Source organism: Pollicipes pollicipes, unplaced genomic scaffold, assembly GCF_011947565.3.
Source record: "Pollicipes pollicipes isolate AB1234 unplaced genomic scaffold, Ppol_2.1 Scaffold_7262;HRSCAF=8765_pilon_pilon_pilon, whole genome shotgun sequence".
Classification (NCBI taxonomy): Eukaryota; Metazoa; Arthropoda; class Thecostraca; order Pollicipedomorpha; family Pollicipedidae; genus Pollicipes; species Pollicipes pollicipes.
The window spans coordinates 15,390,644-15,413,345 of record NW_023597055.1 but is presented as its reverse complement, the minus strand read 5'-3'; the positions used below and the strand labels follow the sequence as shown (position 1 = coordinate 15,413,345).

The window sequence follows — 22,702 nt, the reverse complement described above, 5'->3', positions numbered from 1 at the left end:
CATGCCGCTTTATTACTGGACAACAGGCTTCATCAGGAAGTTTTAATGCTCATACCAACGTTCGAGATCACGACAAAGCATTTAACATTTCGGCTCCGTGAGGGTCAAGGGGCTACTGCTCTAGACTGACCTAGACATTTCCTTCCTTTGAGGAGCATACCACCCAGAGCAGTACTTGCCACTGATTGTAAATTCGAATGCCAAAATAACCCCCAGGTTCCGGTGATGTTTACCTTCCATAGGTCAAATAAGGCGCAAGATCTCGTAACATCATTGACGTCTAGGCTAACGCTGGTCGCGTGAGGACACCTGGGGACCCTTCGGTCACCGACCTGGAGTTTAACCTTGATTGGCCCAAAAGCTACGGACTGGGCACCTCAAATGTGAGACGAGGGAGTTCGCATAAACAACTACTTACCCAGTGAATCGGTCGCCTATAGCTCCTAGCTCTCGAAATCACAAGGGGAATTGATTTCCCACCCTCACCTGAAAGCGGAGCATCTAACCGGCGCAAATGCCGGTGTCATTGTGTGGGAACTATTGTATGACAGGTGGTAGCGACACCAACGCTCATCGAAAGTACGCACGAAACGAAATTTTAGCATCTCATCGTTGAAATATGCTCCTATCGGCAGCTTCGCCACAACTTTTCTCGGCACTCTCAACCCCAGCTCACGTTCGGCTGCTGAATATGGATACACATGGTTATATCGGCTGCGGAATATGGATACACAGACGAGAAACATCTCCCAACATCTGGTTATTGGTGTGGACCATGAGACACCGCCGCTTTCCAAGCCTGGACTGCAGATCACAGAACGTAACGGCCGCAGCAGCACGACAGCCGACGACAGGCTTAATACTGATCACGGTCACAATAGATAAACACGGCTGGCGCCCGCTTCGACCGCGATGCCGGGCGCACTGCGATACACGCATCGTCGCACAATGTATGAGCCCCCAGCGACAACAGCGACCATTTCCTTCAGGGAAACCAGCCAGCCATGCACGCGTCCAAGACAACGCAACCCACCGCCACTGCCGCGACTAAAGCGCCGCTCAGCGGGTAGCCCTGCTCGGCAAGCATCACACGCCCGGGGCACGGTTGCCCCACGGCCGGTGGAATGTGGGGCAGTGAGCGCTCAGTCCGCACGAGGAGCACGCCCGCCCGTGGGGGGGGGGGGGGGGCAGGAGCGCCCGCGTCACATCTCCAGCGTGCCGCCGCGCAAGCCATGAAAGGGCGTAGGCTCCACTAAGCGTGTGTTAAAGCATGGGCGTTCAGACCTCTCCGATAGGCAAATGACGCGCCGCAGGTTTCGCACGAGTACGGCTTTTCACCCGTGTGGGTTCGCTGGTGGGACTTCAGGTGCGATTGCCGCCAAAATGCTTTGCTGCATGTCTCACACGAATAAGGCCTCTCGCCCGTGTGAGTCTGAAGGTGGACCTTCAGAGCACTGTGCCGAGAAAACGATTTGTCACAGTAATCGCACTCAAACTGCTTTTCTCCAGTGTGGATGCGAAGGTGCATCTTGAGATTTCGCTGGTACTTAAACGCCTTGCCGCACACAAAGCACGGGTACGGCCGGACTCCCGTGTGGATCCGAGAGTGGACATTGAGCTTGCTCCTGGACACAAACGCCTTGCCGCAAATACCACAGACGAACGGTCTCTCACCAGTGTGGGTGCGGGCGTGCAGATTCAGCTTGCTCTGCGAGGGGAACGCCTTGCCACAGACCTCGCACGCGTACGCCCGCCCGTTCCCGTCGCTGTGGGTCCGAAGGTGGACGTCCAAGTGCGACTGCCGCCAGTACGCCTTGTCGCACAAGTCGCACGCGTAGGACCTCTCGTCCGTGTGCGTTCGCACGTGCACCTTCATGTGAGACTGCCGCACGAACGCCTTGCCGCACACGTCGCAGCGGTACGCCCTCTCGCCGGTGTGCGTCCGGAGATGAGCGGTCAGATGCGACTGCCGCAGGAACGCCTTGCCGCACACTTCGCACGGGTACGGTCTCTCGCGCGTGTGCGTTCGGAGGTGGTCCTTCAGAGCCGTCTGCCGGGAGAACGCCTTGCCGCACGTGTCACACTCGAACGGCTTCTCGCCGGTGTGGATCCGCGCGTGGAAGTTCAGCTTGCTCTGCGCCGTGAACGCCTTCCCACACACCTCGCACGCGAACGGCCTCTCGAGCTCGTGCGTCCGGAGGTGGAGCGTCAGGTCGGCTTGGCGCGCGAAGGTCCTGCCGCAGGTGTCGCACGCGCACGACCTGCCCTCCGCGTGCTGGCGCACGTGCAGCATCAGGTCGCTGGCGCGCCAGAAGGTCCTCAGGCACACGTCGCACCCGTGCTGCCGGTGCAGCGTGGGCGCCCCGGAATAATCGCTGACGTCATCACCGTCCTGCTGCTTGCATGACCTCGCGCTCTCCTGAAAAGCCGACGTCATCTGTCCGGTGCCCGCCAGGCAGAGCCTCTTCACGTTGGCCTCTCGAGGCGGCTGGGGCGATAAGCCGTGGTCGTGGCCGTTCTTGCCCAGCGGCTGGTGTAGCGGTCCGAAGTAACGAAACGGACAGGGCCGCTTCGGGCCGCCGTAGTTGCAATGGCTGTAGCGCAGGGGCGCAGAACCTGGAATAAAAACGTGCATGGGTTGGTCTGCGGCTCGGACCGGAAACCACTTCTTATGTTGTTGTTTGTTTGTGTTTGCTTATCTTACGTTTTTGTTTTTCAATTTCTTCTAAAACGTGACTGCGCTAACAAAGAAGCGTAAATCACGCCAGTAATGGGCACACAGATTATTCCACAACTATACCACATCCACCTAAAATCGAATCGGAAAGCTTTCGAGCAAATCAACAAAACAAAAAACATTTGAAAATAGCTAACACTTAAAAGATCGTGTGCGCTGTGCCGCGCGTCGGCCGTTGGGCGCGCACAACTATTGAGGATCGGTGCGACCACACAAATTTTCTCATACTCATTTTGTTTCCCTTCATCTAGCGTGCGTACAACGGATGTGTCACCATGACAAGTTTTTCACAGATTATGGGCGGACGGGAGACTACTAAGATTCGTCGCTCGTAACTGCCTTACTTCACAGGCATCAGTCAGGCATAACTGCCTGATCGCACAGGCGTCTGGGGCACCTGACGGTGCACAGGTACACCACGTAACCATGGCAACCGAGGTGGTCTCTTAAGAGACCCCCTGATGTAACATCTCGGGTAGGAGGGTAATAAGTGCGTGCTAAAAGCAGCCTTGGGTATCACTTAATTTTCTTCGAAGATTTGACTGTTTCCACAGACGGTGAGTAGTTACTTCTTCTGGTGTCAGGCAAAGCACCGCCCCAATGCTGGAGCCCAGGAGTGGTCCGTATCCGGCCAGCACGCGGGGATACATGAGGTATACAAGTTTGTTCTCGGGGGCAGGCAAACAGCAGTCGAAGAGGTTGTTGCCAGAACTGTTATGATTTGCAGCTTGAAAGGAGCCATTGGCATTAGCAGCATTAAATCACTGTGTAAAAAAATGTTTGCACAGATTAATGCTTACACTGAACATTCACAAAAAGAAACATGTGCACCGTGGTTGTTACTCAATTTGGTGTCAATCATCCATTCCACAAGATAGCACACCTTCTCAGACACCTGACCCATGAGGCACCATTCCCATTTGTCACTATGACAAAGACCCGGCACCTCCTTCATACGCTCAGCGCTGGCTGGTTCTGAAACCCTCCTCTGGTTCCAGTTTCCAGAATTGAGCCCTGGTGAAGATTAACAGGTCAAGGCCTTGGTCAATGTGGGATGAAGGCAGCAGCAGCCTTAGATGACCCTCCTATTGGTAAAGAATGGTGTTATACCTTTCTCCTCTGCACTCTGTGACTAAGGCCAGCCTTATTAACCTAACTAAAAAACTAAACTAAACTAAACTAAACTACTGACTAAAAAATACTAAAAAAAATGGCAACCAAGCTATTCAGTCTTTTAAGCATACACACCAGAGGTAGATGCTCCAGTCAGTGCTGGGGAAATGTTCTTGGACACCTGCCAAGTGATATGCAGCTTCTTGGCGTGACAATCTGCACTGCCAGCGCCCAGCAGTTTGGAGTCCTTATGTGTCTGTTCAGGTCTGTAATGTGATATAAGTGATCAAATTGCTTCCTCAAATTAAGCTATCAGCTTAAGCTAACACATTCAACTTCTGCTGACAACCTGAGTCAGGCAAATAGGACATTAAGGAGCACTGCAAACCATCTCACATGTGTTACTGACTTTATATCAAACATTTTCAGAGGCAAATTAAAAAGCATGACATATTGAACAACTCTGGGTGGCAGATATGGGGTAATAGCCAGGCATCTGGCTTTAAAGCTGAGTGTGAAGCCAAGACAATGACAGGAGGCCAAACTCAATGCTAGTTTCACACCCATTCCTGCCAGGAAGCATTGCAAGTTGTACAAGAGCCAAGTAATTTGATTCAATCTGCATTGGAATGAACAAGAACAGGTAGAAGCAGTAAGTAATTAACAAGTATCTTCCAACAATCACAGCACATATGCAGATATCAAATTTGTCAAAATAAATCATGGCATATATGAATAAAAACTTAGGATACAGCTTGCATATATATTTCCTTTGCCTTTAATCATATAGCTTGTCCCAGGCATCTCACATACTCACATTCTGATGTCCCCATTCAAGAATCCCGGGATGCTGGATGGCATGTCAAGTGGAGTGCTGCAGGCTGCCTCCAACCGTGCCTCCATTGGGACAAGGGTAGAATTCAAAGATGGTGCTAGTGTTCTTAACACCAGCTGCCAGTGAAAACATACATTTCATAACAAGAAAAAAGAGAACCACTGTCATAGTCAGTCTGCATTAAAAATCCATCCACTGCACCAAATGCTGAAACCCACATATCAGTGAGCTGAACCTCATGCTTACTTACTTCAAAACTGAGCCCAAAAACATTGTGCTAAATTTACACACCTGATTTTTGGCCACAAATGATAGCGGATAATGTTGCCTACAACCAAACTCGAGACATCCCAATTCCTTAAAAATGACTTTCTAAGCACTTGAATTGGTCTTATGCACTAAGCTCACAACTCGTTGAAACTAAAATCTATCAAAAATAAAGTAGGGGCTGCGATGCAACCGTTGATACGCTTCACAGTTTAACATGACCACTTCATCTATCCAGAAACTATCCAGTGAAATTTAACAGAAAGTTGAATGGCCGATGAGAAAAATGGTTGGAATTCCTGCACAAGAGGTACGATTCCGAGCAGCACAATAATAAAACCACCCGAGAAACTGCGTCACACACCCTTCCGGAAAATTTGCAAAAACACCGCTATCGAATCATCTTCGCAGTTTTCGCTCCATCTGGAAATACGAGACAGCCAGTAGGAACTAAAATCATGGATATACTCAAAGCGATATACTACTCTGAAGTTGGTAGTCTTTCAGAAACTTCGGGCTGTTTGCATACCAAAATAGCAGCGTGCACAATTGATAACTTGCATGTATGTCAAAAGAACGTAATAGTAGTATTCCGGTGATTCCAATATTCGTCTCAAGATATTTCATTAAGCATTGTGATTTATTGTACAAAAAAATGACTTTTTGAGTTTGGCTTTATTCACGGGTTTGGCTGTATTTACTATGCCACCTGTCCCGAATCTACGGGTTTGGCTGCATTTACTATGGCACCTGCCCCGCACAGCTGGGGATGTAGCGCAGTGGTAGCGCGTTCGCTTTGCATGTGAAAGGCCCCGGGTTCGATCCCCGGCATCTCCACAGTTTTCCTTCCGCACTTCTGGAATTAGTCCTTGTTTTGGTGACTAATTCGAGCACTATTAGGTATTCATTCCTCTTACCTTACCTTACCTCCACATCCGTCATTTTCTTCAGCGCAACTTCCCAGCAAGGAAGTGAACTAAAATTCTGACAAACAAATTTTTACCTTTTCCGTCTAAGCAGTCAAATCGACTCTCATTACGAGATAATTACGAGCGATTCCCATAAGCCGAGATCAGATGAGTTTCCCGCCACATTTTGTAAACAAAGTCTCCCAGATGCAATTAGCGTAGAAAGGAAATTTTTCAAATTGCGAGAGCTGTAGAAACGGGTTGGAATCAGGTCCAGGTGTATGCGACACGCCGTTGCGGCAACCCGAGACTAACTTGCGTTACCGTAGAACACAGGCGAACCCAGTGGCAAAAGCGTGAGTCCATGTGTGCAGGCTATCATGACCCGTCGTACACAAAGTACAGATCAGCCCGGCTCGGAACGTTTTGTTTTTGTTTTTTTGTTTTGTTTTTTTTAGCTGTTGACGCATTTTAAGTTACCCCCTGGCAGTGGAGAGTTGACGTCTGTCGGCCTGCGCATCCAGTGATGGCTATATTACCATGATCCGGGAAAAAATACTGATTTTAAAACTCAGTAATTGCGACTGTGCGCCTTCCTTGGCACTGGCTTCGGACTGCCAGCTGTCATTAAAACCCACTCATCCAAATTTGGTTTCTACTTTTTCTGTCGACTACATATAGCGTTTCACTTAAGCTGGCTGTCCAGCTGGAGCACTGATTCGCAAGGATACAAGCGTCTAATCTGAGATGGTTCTGCTTGTTCACGAAAGGTGCAACCTTGCCGTAACATTGTTGCGGTGGGGACGCTGTCAGGCAGCGATGTAAATCTCGCATTGGCCGACATTACTTTTTTGGTCAAATCACCTTTTAACAACGCCGAGCTAACGGCGAGCTGTCTGCAGATGGAGCCATAATACGCCGTTTGGGGAAATAAGTAGAGTCGAAATGGAAGATAGTGACATGGCGCATTCGACAGAACTGGTGTAGAGATATCAGCTGCCAGTACAACACACTCGTCCTACTTTTGTTCCTTTTTCCATTCGGTAGGCCCCCTAGCAGCGTATCACATAATAGAGCGGTGATTTGAGCAGATATGGCGTTCAACTAAAAATATGTTCTCTTGTGCACGGGAGGTAAAAGCTTATATAAATGGAAGCCATTACCGGTCGCGACACCGTAAATCTCGCATCCGCCAACATGATCTTTCTTGTTCCTATTAGCCCTTGACGGCGCAGAGCTAATGGCGGTCTGCCTGCAAAAAGAGTGGCGGCCATAATACGGGCGGGCTGGAGAAAATACCTACAGTTAATCTGGGGGATTGTTCCTTGGTAAATTCGATAGAACTGGTGCAGGCTATCGGCTTCCATTACAACACACCAATCAGATAAATGTTTCGGTTTGCTTTCAGTCGATTCCCGACAGCGTCTCTTTCAATGCCGGCGGACCAAGTTGAGGAGTGATTTGAAATGATGCGTCGCTGAAATTTAAATCCTTTTACTTGTGCGCGGAAGGTCCCCCTTGCCGTAACGATGTCAGCGTTGAAGTACTATCGGCCGGCACTGAAAGCACTTGCATCAGTAGACATAACAAGTTTTTTTTAATTACCACTTCACAGCGCAGACCTAGCGGCGTTTTGCCTGCATGTGCAGTGATTGCCACAATACAGCCGCATGGGAAAATGCTCAGATTTAATGTCATCGATTTCAAATGTGTGCATTCGTTATCGGTGGTATCAGGCTGGCAGCACAGCATACTCGTCCGAGTTTGGTTTCGATTTGTTCGGTCAATCCCCGGCAAAGTAACATTTGATGCTGACGTTCGGATCAGAGCGGAGATTTGCAAGAATACGGCGTCGAATTCGAATTGCTCGTACTTGTGGGCGAGAGGAGCAACTTTCCCGTAATGATATTATGGTGGTAGAACCATAGGTCGAGAATGTAAATTTCGCGTCGGCAGACATGAACTTTTTTGTTCAACTCACGCTTTTATTACGCAGAGCTAACGGCGGCCGGCAGCACGTTAAGTGATGACCGTAACTCGGCGGCTCGGGAAAAATACCTAGGCATGTGTATATATATATATATATATATATATATATATATATATATATACTATAGATATGTATACATGACACTTACATGTATTCTTATGTGTATATATATATATATATATATATATATATATATATATATATATATATATATATATATATATATATATATATATGCAAGTATCTATACGTAGGTATTTTTCTCGAGCCAATGAGTTATGGTTATCACTTTACGTGCTGCCGCCCGCCGTTAGCTCTGTGTAGTAAAGGCGTGAGTTGAACAAAAAAGGTCATATCTGCCGACATTAGGCTTACACTCCCAACCTGCAGTTTTCCCACCATATTATCGTTGCGGGAAAGCTGTTCCTCTTGCTCACAAGTACGAGAATTTCGAACAGGACGCCGCATCCTTGCAAATCTGCGCTAACGACGGTTTCCCTACACGCGGAGTAATAAACATAACGCAGAAGCCCGGAGAAAAAACTTCAACTAAACCCAGCGGTTAAAGCCGAGTGCATTTTTTAGCACTGATATCCGCCTATCAGTTCCCAGAACGACACGCTCATCCGCTTCTGGTTTCGAATTTGTTCATCGATCCCTCGACATTACGTAAGTTGTCCAGTGCATTAGCGATGAACATTAGTCGCATAAATATGACAGTAGTATTCGCCTTTTTCATCGGAAAAACCAGGGGAACAGAGATATAGTTAGGTTAATATTTCGGCAACATGCCTTTCTCGAAACAATAGCAGAAGTGAATTCAAAATTGCGTGCCGATTATCCTACTCCATTTTGTATTCTTTTTTCGAAAGAGCATGCCGCATTTTTTACAGGATACGAACATTCAGGAGATTACACAAACAGCGATTGCCAGCCATTAACAAGATACGGTATCTATCTAAGGTAGGTAAGGTACAATGCCCGGACATACGTGAACATGCCTTGTTAAATTAACGTTACATCGTTAAAAAATCAAAACTGCGCGTACGCATAGCTTGGAAAAACGACCAGAAGCTTAAAAAGTCTCTGGTGAAATCTTTCATCTCGAAGCCTAAGTGTCCGGATACCAACAGATGCTATTTATGCAGTCCTGGGTTTTAAGGGGTTTGCAAGCAAAAAAAAAAACGTGATTACGAAACCAAGTGTAAACTGTGTGAAAATGTGGGAGGGACATGGTCTATGTCGGGGAGTCCATGCGTCCTATTTGTTTGAGATATCATGAATACCTGTGAGACGCTGAAAACAAAACAAGGAATACTCCTTTCGGTGACCATTTTTGGCAAATCACGCTCAGGCTGAAATCGAGGAAAGTATGCACCCTATGTCCCTTTTAGAGCTCAAAGTCATCTACAGAGCACAGAACCACCCAGACCAGAAAATAAATGAATCTATTCTTATAAAGGTCGGCGACCAAATCTTAATATACAGGGCTCATCATAGCCAAATGTGCGAAGGTGATATGTGCCTCTATGTGTGATATGTGCTAGCTTAATATCGTTCACGTGTGTCAGTGATGCCTGGCGCGTGATGTGCGATGCCTGTTTAATTGAGATCGTTTGCATGCATAGTTGATGCGCGATTTGTGATGCCTGTTTACTTCAGCTCGCTTGTATGTTCGAATGAAGCGTGATGGGTGATGTCTATTTGCTTGAATTCGTTTGTGGCTGGCAACCGCTCTTTGTTTAATCCCCTGAATTTTAGTGTTATGTAAAAACTGTGGCTTGCTCTTTCAAAAAACCTGAAAAAAATTCGGGTACGCCCATCCGGGGCCCCTCAAAGTTTATCTGGCAACACCGCTGTGACGTCACGCGCGCGCCTGGACAAGCCACAACTTTGTACGCCCATAGGAAAGAGTCTTTTTCAAAGGCAGCCTTTGGGCGGATTGAGAGGGTACAGGCGGCTGAAACGCTTTCAGCGTTAGACAAAACGTGTGGTCTCTCGTGCGCCAGGTGTGCTTTTAAATCTTAGTGCTTTGGTTTTGAAATGCAAGTCATTTTGCACAGTTGTCGCAACGCTCACCTAGGTGGCGTCACTAGTACCAATGCCTGGTTTATGGGTGCCGCTAGTATTGTTCTTGGGGCTGATGCTCATTCAGTTTTCCTGGACACTTGCGTCTTGTTTCTCGAGGCGTTATGCGTGTTGGAATGCAAACTGTGCTTGTTGGGTTGCAAATATCTTAACATTTTGCGTGCAAATGTTTTTCCTTTATTTTGTTCGGTCACCAAGGCATATTTTCGACTCACTTGCGCCCGCCATGCTAGTCTAAACGTCACATTCTGTTCGGTCACGGCATTGGTTACCATCATGTGTGAGCCTACTAAGTTTGACCTTGAATTGAAAGTTTGATAATCGTCTTGTCTTGACTGACGCTTTAACCCTCCTGAACTGGCTGAATGTTAAACGCGTGACTACAACATGCGACATTTCGACATTACCATCAACATTAGGTGAGCAAGTTGGTGTAAGAACAACTCGTCCGGAAAGCCGACGACTCTGCCCATGTCTGAGACACACACACACACACACACACACACACACACACACACACACACACACACACACACACACACACACACACACACACACACACACACACACACACACACACGCACACGCACGCACGCACGCACGCACGCACGCACGCACGCACGCACGCACGCACGCACGCACGCACGCGCACACACACACACACACACACACACACACACACACACACACACACACACACACACACACACACACACACACACGCAGACGGTGCAGGTTCGAGCTGCGATCGACGATCGATATCAATCGCAGCTACTTGAGCCAACTGGAGCGATGAAGGATGTGGGCAGGGCGGCTTTTTTAGAGTGGCGAGTGTGGCCTTTAGTGGCCAGCATTAGCGGCAGCGGCCGGCACACGAGAAAGCTTCTGATAGACCGAAGAGGAAATCTTGCAGGAACGATATTATTGCGGAGGTAATATCATTCGGTTATGTAGATATCACATCGTAAGACATGACCATTTTGTCAAGTCACCCCTGGACAACTAAAAGCTAGCGGTGGTGTTCCTACGCATAAAGTGGTGGCCAGAATACGGCGGCCCGGGAAAATAATAATGAATCTGGAAGATTGTGACTTTGTGCATTCGAAAATTCCGGTAAAGGATTTCAGCTTCCATTACAAACACAGCTGTTCGATTAAGGCATCCATTTTGTTTGGTTCCCCCCCCCCCCCCCCCCCCCGAGAGTCTCACTTAATGCTGGCGAGACTGCTCCAGCGCCGATTCGGAAAGACCAATTTAACAGGCAGCAGCAGGTGCGCGTAATTTGTGCGCAGCAGGTGCGGCCAGGATTATTTCTTTGTGCCACTGACAAAATTTTGGAAGAGCCCCAATTGACATCTGCAGCCAGTTATATCTGTAACCTTTGGAGAATAAATTCAAAGGCGATTGGCTACATAAATCAAGGATAAACAAAGTGCAACGTGTCATAAACCCCATAAATCTAAAAGTTGGTAGTGAGCTCATTTCATGAGTTTTATTTGCACCCATGTATCACTTGCTGGTCACGCGTAAAGTCCTGGTAGTAATGACGTTGGTCTGGATACACTAGAAGCGAGCTTAAGTCGATCAGTTCGTCGGTTCGGTTCAGACTAGGCGTCGCACGTGCGAAGGAAGACGAGCACAGGCGAGGTCAGTTGCCGGGTCACGACAACAAATGGCACGTGACAAATTACACAGACTATTTCACATGCTGGGGCGATACCGTTGATTGACAAAGAGCTTTTGCGGGGTTTAATCCATCCATAAAACACTTCACCGTCTTACTATCAGATTGCGTACTCTTGATTTGAAGTACTACAGTATCCTGATCCGATAATTGATATATTGTTTCATGTTACAACACAGCTAAAACTGCATTGTGTGAACGTCATTTTCATAGTTTCCATAGCAACCAATGTCTAAATTTTTACCCTTTACCATTTGCATCTGGGAAATCTTTACTCCACAGTCCAGAACCGCTGACCAGAAATCCCACACTGGATTACACGGGGCAACAGACGGTGATCGTAGCTCGTGAGCATCGCAGCCCGCCGTCCCGGGCACATCTGCTGTTTGCTTTGCGCTCGAGAGGCTCCAGCTCGGATTCCTGCTGTCCCCACGCGTTCGCCGCCTTTGCCTCTTTTCGCGATGATTGCAGTCTTATGCAATATCACTGCGAGTATCAATGTCGAATGGAGTAGTTGCGTGCACAACCCTGCCCAGACAGCAATTCAGGTTTCGGGGGAACGAGGCAGTGTCATGAAGTAGCTAACCATTATCCAAAATTGAACTTCTCGTTCGGTGTGATTCAAGTCGCTTCAAGAAAACTATCTTTTTGAGAGCTGGGGATCCTTTTCATCCCGCTGATTCTTTGTTGTAATCTATACCCCCAGAGTTGAGTTGGTCTAGCTGGAATGCATTATGAGCCCATTATGTAAAAGATTGCCCCAAGCAAGATTCCCTCGCCACCGGCTGAATTATTTATTGTATTAATTCCTGTCCAAGGCTGGCATTCAGTCCATCCACGAACATTGCAACATAACAGTCGGAAAGCATAAGTCCGTGAGTGGACTGTGGCACATAAACAACACTGTGTTCAACCCATATCTTGCTTGGTTCTGGGGCGCTTTTAGTCCCAGTAATAATGAGCGCGGGCGCCAATAAATAAACGTTATCCTTCATGTATAATCTATAATCATTTAAGTCATACCACTGGCATGAGCACGTTCCCCTCCATAGACAATTGCAGTCACGTACTGTAGCATCAATAACCAGTGGACCTTGGCTTACGAGCAACAAAGAACATGAAACACAAACAGTTAACAGCTGAAATATATTGCGGCTCGATCGTATGCCCTTCACTCCATCGCTCTGTCTTTCACAAACTTCGAGCGGACAGCTCGTCGACGAGACTCCCGAAGTCTTTGCTGGAGCCGGGCGCTGGTGAGCAAATTGAAAGGGACATTGTAACACCTGAGGCTCTTGGCCAAACGCCAACTCACACCACACCGCGTGTCGGAGCAGAAGATGACGTCGGCGAGGGTTACACAGCAACAGAAACTTAACAGCTCTGCCGAGCACCAATCTCTAGGCGCTACGCGACAGCGGGGGCAACAGAGCATGGAACAAACGTCATGCGTCAGCTGATCAACGCCCGCTGAGGTCCGGGATACGTGTAACAAAGGCCGCAGCCCGCCTGCCCACGTCGTAACAGCGCGCGCGGCACACCGCACCAAGCACTCCCTCGCTCGCCGCCGACGCCGGAGCGGCGCACAGCGGCGCACAGCAGCGAGCTTGGCGCAGCTGAAACAGCGCCCACACAGCACAAGGCGCTGCGTCGGAGCGCCGACCAGCCAGACTGCGCCTCGGACTGAAGAGGGCGGGAGGAGCGGGACATGGCGCGCGGCCGGGCGAACCAGCCGACTGCGCCACGGCAGGCTCCTGCGCGGGCCTGCCCCCGCACGGAGCCGCCAGCAGCCGTGATAAGGTGGCGGTGTGGGGCGCCCGGTTACGCTCTGTGCACTCGGCGATGGGCAAGCGCTTGCACCTTTTGAAGATGCCAGGTCAAAACTGCTCACCATTTCCAGACACATGGACGCACTTTGCAAAAGACAATGTTATCTCCGTCACCGACAGACGAGCAGCACAGGGCGCTGGTTTCTGCGGACGCCACAGCCACCCCTCTATCACATCTACGGACCAGCTAGCGCCCGAGGTGCGGGCGGGTGGCCCGGACGGCTGGGCGGCGCCGCTGGCGGCGTCAGCTGACCTCCGGCAGCGGCGCCAGGTCCGGCGCCACGAACCTGCAACGGCAGCAGGCTGGTGAGCGCGCGGAGTCAGCGGCCCGGCGAGTCATCTCCGAGTCGCCGAGTCATCTCCGGCGCCGGCAACGCGGCTGAGCCGTGGAGCGCGAAGTCGGGACACACGAGCGGGTCAACTATTGCGGAAGATCTCCAAACTTGGGTTGGAAATGGCCCCCAACAACCATCGCCTCATAAGGAGTGTCGCTTGATCGATGGGCAATGTGTATGCTTGCCGAGAGTATGTCGCCTGATCAATGCGCTCTACCAATGCGCGGTATTGTCCCACACAATGCAATCACGTCACCACGAATATGAGCCTCTCCATTTCAGAGATATGAATAGCCTTGAACAACAGAGTCGGAGCAGGCTTTGGTCCTAAAACAAATCACCTCAGCCCATACGATGATACTTCATAAAAATGGTACCCCTGTGAAGTTCTTTTAAGTTTTACTACACAACTTATCTTATACAAATGAAATCAACCATTTAAGTTTAGTGAACCAATGAATTCACGTTCAAAAATCATCCTTGAATTGTTCGATGTATCGAGGGGAAGTGGTTCGACCAAGGCGCAATATAGGCATTGGCCGAACTTCTCCTTGGTCCTTGGTCTAATTCTTCATCGGAATTAGCATACCCCTTCCCCTCCCACCTCTCTCCCCATCCACATCGCAGCCCTCCAGCCGACGCCCACCTGTGCTTAGCCTCGTCCGTGTCCAGCAGCGCGGCCGAGTAGTGGCGGCCGAGCACGGCCGGGTGCAGCAGGTGCGCGTGCTGACGCCGGAACTGCTCGAACGTGGCAGCCGGTGGCGCCGCCCGCAGCGCCGCCGCCACCAGCCGCACGAAGCAGCACGTCACCGTCTCGTGGTAGCCGCGTGATACGCGCGTCTTGTTCACCGCGTTGTACCGCTGGATGCCCTGTCTGGGGGCGAGACGAGGCGGGGGTAGGCGGCGTGAGGTTGCGGTGCGGGGCGGACACACAGGCCACGCCACGGGAGGAATCATGACCCTGGAGTTGGCCAACGTTGAAGCAAGCGCCGGACGGACGACACAAATGACAGCATTCGCTGCAGTGCCGGTCACAATCACAGCAATGGTAAAACACCGCAGCCAGACTACGTTTAAGATACCGGAACCCGCAGTCTGTCAGCGGAGTCAAAGGCAGGACTGGCGGTCTGCCTCCATGTACGGCAGTCAGAGGCCTTAGAAGCACCCAGACGACGTAACACGGGTGAAGGAGCCCACGCCCCCGTTGGCGGACTGCAGTGATCTTCAGAACCGGCATGCTTTAGAGTACAGGACCGGCCCGCGGCTTGGTCCCCTGCTGCCCGCACCACTGCTCCGCCAAGCCCGTGACGCACTACGCTCACTCTCACGCGGCCCCCGCCGGGCCTGCAGAATAAAACCGCAACGCATTGCCCGGGTGTAACCGATGCAATAACGCCAACGCGAAGTGACAACCAGGAATTCGTCCTACGTCACAAGAGTCGTCGAAGGTGATAGGAGCCCTTACAAGAGCAGAAGGGTCTAGGCTACGTTAACAGCGAGTCATCGCCGACGTCAGCAGCTACAACCCTGACCGCCGAAGAGCCAAGCCAGACTAACGCAGCACCCCAAGCCACTCGACACAGCACGCCGCCCAGGCGGGACCAGCCATCACGCCGCGCTCACTTGATGAGGCGCTCCGCCTCCTCCAGCGGGTGACTGATCAGGTAATTCCAGGCCATGCGCACGTGCGCCTCGTGCGTCCAGTCCTCGAACGGCAGCGTCTGGTGCTCGAACGCCGACATGAACGCCGCGTCCGCCAGGCTGTGGTACGACCTGCGGAAGAGTGTCCCGGTCAGCGGTCCGTGACCCCCGCACGTCCGGGGCTGCCTCTCAGCCGACAACCGCTCTCGTATCCGGCGCGCGTCCCTGCCACACGTCTGCGTGCCTGTGCGTACGTGCGTACGTGCGTGCGTGCGCGCGTGAGTGGGTGGGCGCGTGCATGCGTGCGTAAGTGCGTGTGTTGTGCGTAGCATGGCTATTGGCCAATGCGCATCACGTCAGTCTCAGGACGTAGCTGATATCAAGCGGCGGTCCGGGACGTCCCTTCCGCTGTGCGATAATCGAAGCGACGGGGTGCTGCAAGGAATTGCCCGGACTTGGCGCTGGTAACCACGCTCGGATGTGCTCCAGGAGAGTGAGACGTACGTTGTGAAGCTCCCACAACATATACAAGACGCGTTCCTCGAACACATCACAAATCATCAAGATCAGGGCATACACCAATACACAACACTGAACGTGCCCACGAACCCTGCGCCCTGTTCGTTGGTGCCTTACAGGATAGCTGCCACCCCGGGAGGCTTTTCTGTGCTGGCGTGGAAACCCATATCGCATTACACACACGAATTAATCTCACACTAAGGACACGATTCCAAACCCACGTCATCTTACCGCTTGTAGAACACCATGGGGTGGCAGTCCTTAGCAACTGTTGATTCCAAGACTTGGCCATAGATGACAGCATGGTCGCCGACCACATCCGACTTGAAGACGGAACACCGAATACCTAGGGTCAAGCAATGCGCACATTTCTCACGCTGGGGAACGGACACTTGTCTTCGCATCTGACCTTGGACAGGTCGACATGTGACATTCGATCACAAAAAGCAACGATTTCGTTCTGAATGCGTCACATGTTTTCCAGCACCACACCGCCACACATGAGCGAGACAAAAAGTAAGCTGCAGCGTAAGCCGCATTGATCCAAGCACGAGTGGCCCCACAAACAGAAACACCCTGGACGGTTTAGGAGGACCAACATTCCCCAGGTTCAGCATCCGCGCCCCAACAGCCTCCGACGCTGCAACAGCGACGCTAGCCTGTGATCCGGCGGCTGCGGCTCACGGGCAGAGGCGGCCGACGGAACGGAGACAGCGTAGCGGAACGGGGACAATGGAACGGAACGGAGACGGAGCGGCGGAACGAAGACGGTGCAACGGAAGAAAGACGGTGCAACGGAACGGAGACGGTGCAATGGAACGGAGACGGTGCAACGGAACAAAGACGGTGCAGTGGAACGGAGACGGCCGGTCAGAACGGATACAGGGCAGCGGAATGGGGACAATGGAACGGAACGGAGACGGAGCAGCGGAACGGAGACGGTGCAACGGAACGAAGACGGTGCTGCGGAACGGAGACAGTGCAACGGAACGGAGACGGTGCAACGGAACGAAGACGGTGCAACGGAAGAAAGACGGTGCAACGGAACGGAGACGGCCGGTCGGAACGGATACAGCGAAGTGGAAAGGGGACAATGGAACGGAACGGAGACGGTGGCACCGCGCAGGCCGCAGCCATTTCCAGTTCAACCCCAGCTCAACAGCTTCCGTCTCCAGTATACACAGCGTGCGGGATGCGGGGAGGGGGGTGGGGAGGGGGGGGGCTGCAGCTTGTTCGCCGCCGCGCTAGCACTACGTTCCGCGAAGTTTAAATCACAAACCGGACCGGCGGCCATGCGTCTGCGACAGAGTACTCTCCGCAGCGCTCCCGGCCACTTCGTACCTGTCCCTGTCCTGTCCCTGCACTGCACCAGCACCGATGCCTTCCGCGTGCCCCAACGGTATCAGTACAGTCACCCGCGCTCCTGTACTGGCATTGCCGCCCTGTCGCGGGGCGGCGCTGGTGTCCCCGTCCCTGAATGGGCACCGCCCTGGTTGCATCCGTACTGTGATACAAACGCCTCGGTTTATATTCCACCCCAGCTTTACGTAAGAGAACGCCATGCAACTTATCACGTACACTTCTATGTAGCGGCCGCGGCGGTTCTAATGGCGTTCAGGGGCTCTAGCGTAACGAGAGATGTCCCCCCCCCCCCCCTCACACACAAACATACAAATGCTCTAAGCACTAAGTCGTTACGCCCTCTCCTCGCCCCTATTCTGGTCACGCATCTTATTGATTTATTGACTCTAATGACTCTAAGCTGGAATGGTTGGCAATACTTTGTGCTGGGGCAGGCTCCGGCGTCCGTACCGGTGTACACGTCCGTGACACTGTGCCGGTACAACCGGCCGTGTCTCCGTAGAGGCGCAACTGCAAGTACACTAGCACCAGCACAGCCACCAGTGCCCCTGTGCCGGCACCGTCGCCTGTGTTTCTGCACCCGCATCGCCGTTCTAACCCCTCCATCTGTGCCGCCGACGCGTCCCTGCACCGGTACCGCCAGATTGCCGCCGTCACCAGGGTGCCTGCACTGACATACGCGCTGCCGTCCCGCAGTGGCGCAGCTACCTCCTCCCGCACGGGTACAACGCTCCGTGCACCCGCCGCCGACGCATCGACGCTGTGCCTACACCAGCCCCACCGTCCTGAGCCAGCCAGACAGCCGCGACCGCCGCTGTGCGCCCGTACGACCGTGCTGCCGCCGGCGTACCTGCGGCCACGTCCGGAAGCAGCGGCACGCCGTGCTCGTCGACGGTGTGCGAGATGCCGTCGAACTGGTCCTCGTCGGCCTCCGGCGGCCGTGCGAAGTGCATGCTCTGGCTGACCTGGGGGCGGGGGCGAGGGGGGCGGGGGGTGAGGTACCGCCACTGACTCGGAGCCCAAGTCAACAACGAGTCGTCGGAGTCCGCGCGTCTGTCACTGGTCCCGGCATGGCCCCCTGTGCCACCTCTGCTGGAGAGGGGATCAGATGTTGCTTTTGAGATGGCATTACAACCAGCTGTGCTGGAACTGGGGGCCTGGGCAGTTTCTTACAGCATCAAAACTATGCATGTCTATAATGATATATGACATATATATAATGATATGATATATATATATATATATATATATATATATATATATATATATATATATATACATGACATCATTCTGGATGCAGATCAGAATATATATGTTGACCAAATGCAATGATCCTTTTGCGCCCATCAGCTGGGTCATGCTAAGGGTAGTATAAACGCACCTGCGCCTCGGCCAGCACGTGCACGTTGAACCTGGCCTGTGGCCAGCACCAGGCGCAGGAAGCGGCTGGGCTGGCGCAGGCAGACGCTGACCAGCGGCGGGTGCGCCGACACGCTGGTGAAGCTGGTGCAGGTGAAGCCGCGCCGCGGCCCGGCCGGGCCCGGGGCGGCCGCCGTCACCACCACCACTGCGGCCACACCGGGAGTGACGTCACCGCCGGCGCTCGGTGTGCGCCGCGGAGCAGGCCACCGAGTCGTGGCGAGCAGGCAAGGGATCCCTACATTGGCTCAAAAAATCTACAACCAAGCCCTTGCCTTACAACACATAATCTTAGATTTGTGGTGCTGCAAAGGCAAAAAGGCTTGATGGTGACATGCATGCTGGTCAAATCAATGTACATGAGCATGTAACATGGGAACATGTAGCCTTAGATCATTACCATTAGATCACATCATCACAGCCGGAGTTCTGACTGCGTGCCATGCTGCAGTCAGCTCAGAATAGGCCTGAACATAGCTTGAACATGACAAACATAGCTCCTGAATGGAATTATCACAACAAAAACAGAGCTTGCCAATGGCATTACTGTGTTGTTAGAGGACATCAGTGCCCACATCAAATAGATCTCACTTAAAACATGCACAAATAATATCATGTTATATGTCATTACTCTCCTGAAGATGTAAAGGATGCTGTGAAACTGTTTCTCGATTTGAATGTCATGACATTACTGGTCTGCCTCCTTCGATGAAAACACACCTGGAGCAGGCACTTCCCGCATCACACTCAGAAACTGCAGCTTTTTCTCATCCTCTGCAGCAGATGGCGCTGTTGACTGTCTTCGCAGCCCTGGAATTAACAGCACATGAGAGCTGACAAAATAAAAGCAAGTAACCATGTGAACAATGTTATTCATAACATCCATTTGATATGGAACTGCGCTTGGCCTTTACCATTACAATTCATAGACCATAAGGCCCCTTTAACATAAAAAAATCAAGTTTGACCTTCCCAAAACAGACTTGATGGTCATTGACAGAAATCATGTTACCATGCCCTTGGGCAGGGGCATAGTCTCCTATTCAGTTGGGGAGAGAGGAGTGCTCTAGCCACATCAGCTTTAGGAGTGTGGGTCAGATTCCAGGAGAAAGTGACTGGTGAAGTATTGTTGGGTATATTCAGCTATTTCTACAGCTCAGCCCACATGTATTTGGCAAATAAACAATCCTGCCCCCATCTTCCTTTGATCATCCACATAAATCAACACTTTTGCACGGGCTTGTGTGATACAGTGCCCCAAACCAGATGAAAATTTAATTTTAGGGCAGGATAAGTCCAAAGTTAAACCTGCTCCAAACAGGGCTGCTTGCTGCCCTTCTTGAGGCAGGAATGAGACTACCCCAATGATCTCATCCATATCCCACCCAGCACAATCCACCAACATCACATTCCTGCTAAGTTTGTAGACTGCATATGTTTTCAGGCACTTAATTACTCCCATATCTTGCAAAATTACAGTTTATGGAAATTGTCTCCATTTCTGGGCACATTTTACATGAAATGACCTCCAGCATATGCATTAGCTCTGAGGTAGTTTGCTGCTTGCCAGCATATAACTAGATATAACCGCATATAACTGCATTGATAGCATATATCACCACCATCTGGGGCTGTTTGTCATAAAGCAGCAACAAAGGGCTCTTCACAACATCACATGATGTTTTGCATTACAAAATTGTGATGAATTTTATGTCATGTCAGAACAGGTCATGTAATTTTCATTGGTATCCAGTTTTCATGTGCTGTGTGAATGTCAGATTGGTCAAGACAAACCCTTACCATTCCTGGGAAGTATGTGACTGGCCCTGCCCAGGTTGTAGCTTAATTTCAGGATGCTCCTCGTACTGCAGTTCATGATGGGCCTGTGAAAATAGAAGATAGTGAGTTCTTGTCAATAAGTTATGCTCCGGCAAACATCCAATATGAGAACACCGCAACAAATATGAAATAAACATAGACAAGCATTGCAACTGAGGTTCATCCCATATCTTGTAGACAACCAATATAGACTACAGATATAGCTCCTAGCTCATGCACGCAGACAGCTACCTCGCCGCAGTGTTCTACTGCCCTGTTTGGCTACAGATCACAACTGACAACGTAGTAACTCTGCCTGTGACACTACTCCTTTACACTATTGCCCTGCTGTTACACAGCATCAGCTTAGGCATTCCCAGGCTTCACGTGAAATCGAACGAATCGGTAGAAGTTCATGCAGCAGAAGTTGGACCACGTTCAGCCCAGATTCAACTTCGCCTAGATTTGGCAGGAAAACGTAGAAAATTCCCTTTACGGGTTAACAACTCCTCTGCGAGGTCTAAAGGCGGGCGAAACAGGCGAAACATTTCCCTAACGAGAGAATCATTTCCTGAGATCTCTGCCTGATCCAAAGAAAGCAATGCGCAGAAAATCAGCTATCTTTGTCCTTCCCGACTGCTCAGTTGGTTAGGGTGCCTGCCTTCCGATTCAGCCGCTCTTCGCGGGGTGAGTTTGAGTCGTTTTAGGCACTCGCTGTTTGCTCTTGACAGATATGGCATGCGACTGGTAGCAGCGGTCGCGATCAAGGTTGAATGACGTCAGAGGGCAGGAGGACCATACCGAGCGTTGCGACACGTTAAGCTGTCGCCATCAAATTCTGCCGTTTACATGGAATTGCACGATCGGGTGGTAGGGGCCGGGGCTTCCACTACAAGCAGTGCTTAGGGTGAGCTCTGATCCCAGAAATCCATCGATTCAAATGGCTTGGATTAAATCGTTTTAAAAAATCGTGTCCACCGGGAAAGTAATCGATCATCACAAAATTCATGTTTGCAGGACGCCTATTTATCTATCCGATTTTCTACACCAGAGAGTAGTAGACCAGTCCCCATTAATCTGGCTGAGTGACCCTATAGGCCATTGATATTAACGGTATCAAACTCCTTAAAACACATAAATAACATATTTTTCACTCACTTAACAGCAAGCATGGGCCAAGCTGTATGTCGCATGAGACCACTTCACAACTCAAATACAAACGTGCAAACAAAAGCCGTCAATCTTGTGTATGGTAAAAGCTATAGACCATCGACATTGTCTATATAGGGCGGCCCACGCGATTTTCTTCAAAACTATCCCATCCAGTTGTCGACCGTTGCTCATCAGTCTGGCTGAAGAAAACTAATGGGCAAGACAGGACAGACAAGAATGGAATTTAATTGTTCGGACTATCGGCCTTGTCCGTTGTGGCGGCGCGCGGCGCATCTGTCTGTCACGGGCCACATGCCGCGTTTTCAAGATGCGAGTGCGGTTCCTTGTTACGCTTGGCCCGGGTGGTCGCTTCGCACATGCACGTCGGAACGATCAATAGGGGACGGTCCCTTTAAATACACCGACCCCATCAGGGACAGGGTCGCTTGATATACACTCAGACGGACATTCAGACACTGACGATGTTGGGACACCCTGCCGGCATGGCCGCCGACGGCTGGGCGATTGGCACCTACGCCTCTAAATAATGTAATTCCACCGAGGAATCACCGGACTTTCGGCAGTTTTCTGAGATCCCAGGCCCGTTCTGTTTTTGTTTTATATTACCACGCATTGTCTTGCACTCTTTTAGTGCTTTTAGCGTATTGTCCTAGCATGCACACCCATGATGTGAATGTGTCGCCATAATGTACGGTGTCAAATCACGTGCTGACCACTGTCTGGTGTTCCTCCGTGTGGTTCAATGAATTGGTCTTGGGAAAATGCAAAGGTGAAGAATGTGCAGCCTCAGTTATTTTGATAAGTTAGGACGCGTCGTAATCAGGCCCATGTTTCCACGTCAACATCAGTATCTTATAATGCATATATCTTGGGTATGACTGAAGATTTCTAACGAGTTCAATCAAATGTTTGTTTTGTTTTTTTGTCATGAGCTAAATGCGTCACAAATATTTTACTCGATAACTCCTCGCGGGTAGCAACAGA

The 22,702-nt window shown here is 50.8% G+C and overlaps 2 protein-coding genes, 1 long non-coding RNA gene and 1 other non-coding gene across 6 annotated transcripts; 1 reads left to right on the top strand and 3 right to left on the bottom strand.

Annotated features, from left to right (window-relative positions):
* Positions 1 to 741: 741 nt before the first annotated feature.
* LOC119114177 (zinc finger protein 2) lies at positions 742 to 5,107 on the bottom strand. Of its 2 annotated transcripts, XM_037238382.1 has the most exons (4): positions 4,936 to 5,107; positions 4,668 to 4,747; positions 3,986 to 4,116; positions 742 to 2,616 (listed from the first exon to the last, which is right to left on the bottom strand). In XM_037238382.1, exons 2-4 carry the CDS (start codon positions 4,709 to 4,711, stop codon positions 1,253 to 1,255), a joined length of 1,539 nt encoding a protein of 512 aa, XP_037094277.1. In that variant the 5' UTR covers positions 4,712 to 4,747; positions 4,936 to 5,107; the 3' UTR covers positions 742 to 1,252. The 2 variants fall into 2 exon arrangements, 1 of the variants encoding a protein (XP_037094277.1); XR_005095998.1 differs by lacking the exon at positions 742 to 2,616 and having other exon boundaries at positions 4,102 to 4,116; positions 4,668 to 4,801; positions 4,977 to 5,107.
* A 610-nt stretch (positions 5,108 to 5,717) lies between these two features.
* Positions 5,718 to 5,789, top strand: TRNAA-UGC (transfer RNA alanine (anticodon UGC)). The gene has a single exon. It is a non-coding gene; the product is annotated as a tRNA-Ala (tRNA).
* Positions 5,790 to 13,022: 7,233 nt separating this feature from the next.
* Positions 13,023 to 18,712, bottom strand: LOC119113487 (uncharacterized). The gene is made up of 7 exons (XM_037237793.1): positions 18,690 to 18,712; positions 18,159 to 18,273; positions 16,178 to 16,292; positions 15,410 to 15,559; positions 14,433 to 14,660; positions 13,712 to 13,738; positions 13,023 to 13,029 (listed from the first exon to the last, which is right to left on the bottom strand). Exons 2-7 carry the CDS (start codon positions 18,259 to 18,261, stop codon positions 13,023 to 13,025), a joined length of 630 nt encoding a protein of 209 aa, XP_037093688.1. The 5' UTR covers positions 18,262 to 18,273; positions 18,690 to 18,712.
* A 130-nt stretch (positions 18,713 to 18,842) lies between these two features.
* On the bottom strand, positions 18,843 to 20,834 carry LOC119114398 (uncharacterized). Of its 2 annotated transcripts, XR_005096032.1 has the most exons (4): positions 20,798 to 20,834; positions 20,528 to 20,610; positions 19,448 to 19,537; positions 18,843 to 18,875 (listed from the first exon to the last, which is right to left on the bottom strand). It is a non-coding gene; the product is annotated as an uncharacterized LOC119114398 (long non-coding RNA). The 2 variants fall into 2 exon arrangements; XR_005096031.1 differs by having other exon boundaries at positions 20,528 to 20,827.
* Positions 20,835 to 22,702: the final 1,868 nt, after the last annotated feature.

Excerpts from the sequence above, each read along its gene's own strand:
- LOC119113487 (XM_037237793.1), bottom strand. The coding sequence starts at position 18,261 with ATGCACTTCGCACGGCCGCCGGAGGCCGACGAGGACCAGTTCGACGGC. Across the intron at positions 16,293-18,158 it reads GCTTCCGGACGTGGCCGCAG|GTATTCGGTGTTCCGTCTTC; the intron begins GTACGCCGGCGG and ends GCTTGACCCTAG. Across the intron at positions 14,661-15,409 it reads GAGGCGGAGCGCCTCATCAA|ACAGGGCATCCAGCGGTACA; the intron begins GTGAGCGCGGCG and ends TCTCGCCCCCAG.
- LOC119114177 (XM_037238382.1), bottom strand. The coding sequence starts at position 4,711 with ATGCCATCCAGCATCCCGGGATTCTTGAATGGGGACATCAGAAT. Across the intron at positions 4,117-4,667 it reads TTGAATGGGGACATCAGAAT|ACCTGAACAGACACATAAGG; the intron begins GTGAGTATGTGA and ends ATCACATTACAG. Across the intron at positions 2,617-3,985 it reads GACTGGAGCATCTACCTCTG|GTTCTGCGCCCCTGCGCTAC; the intron begins GTGTGTATGCTT and ends TTTTTATTCCAG.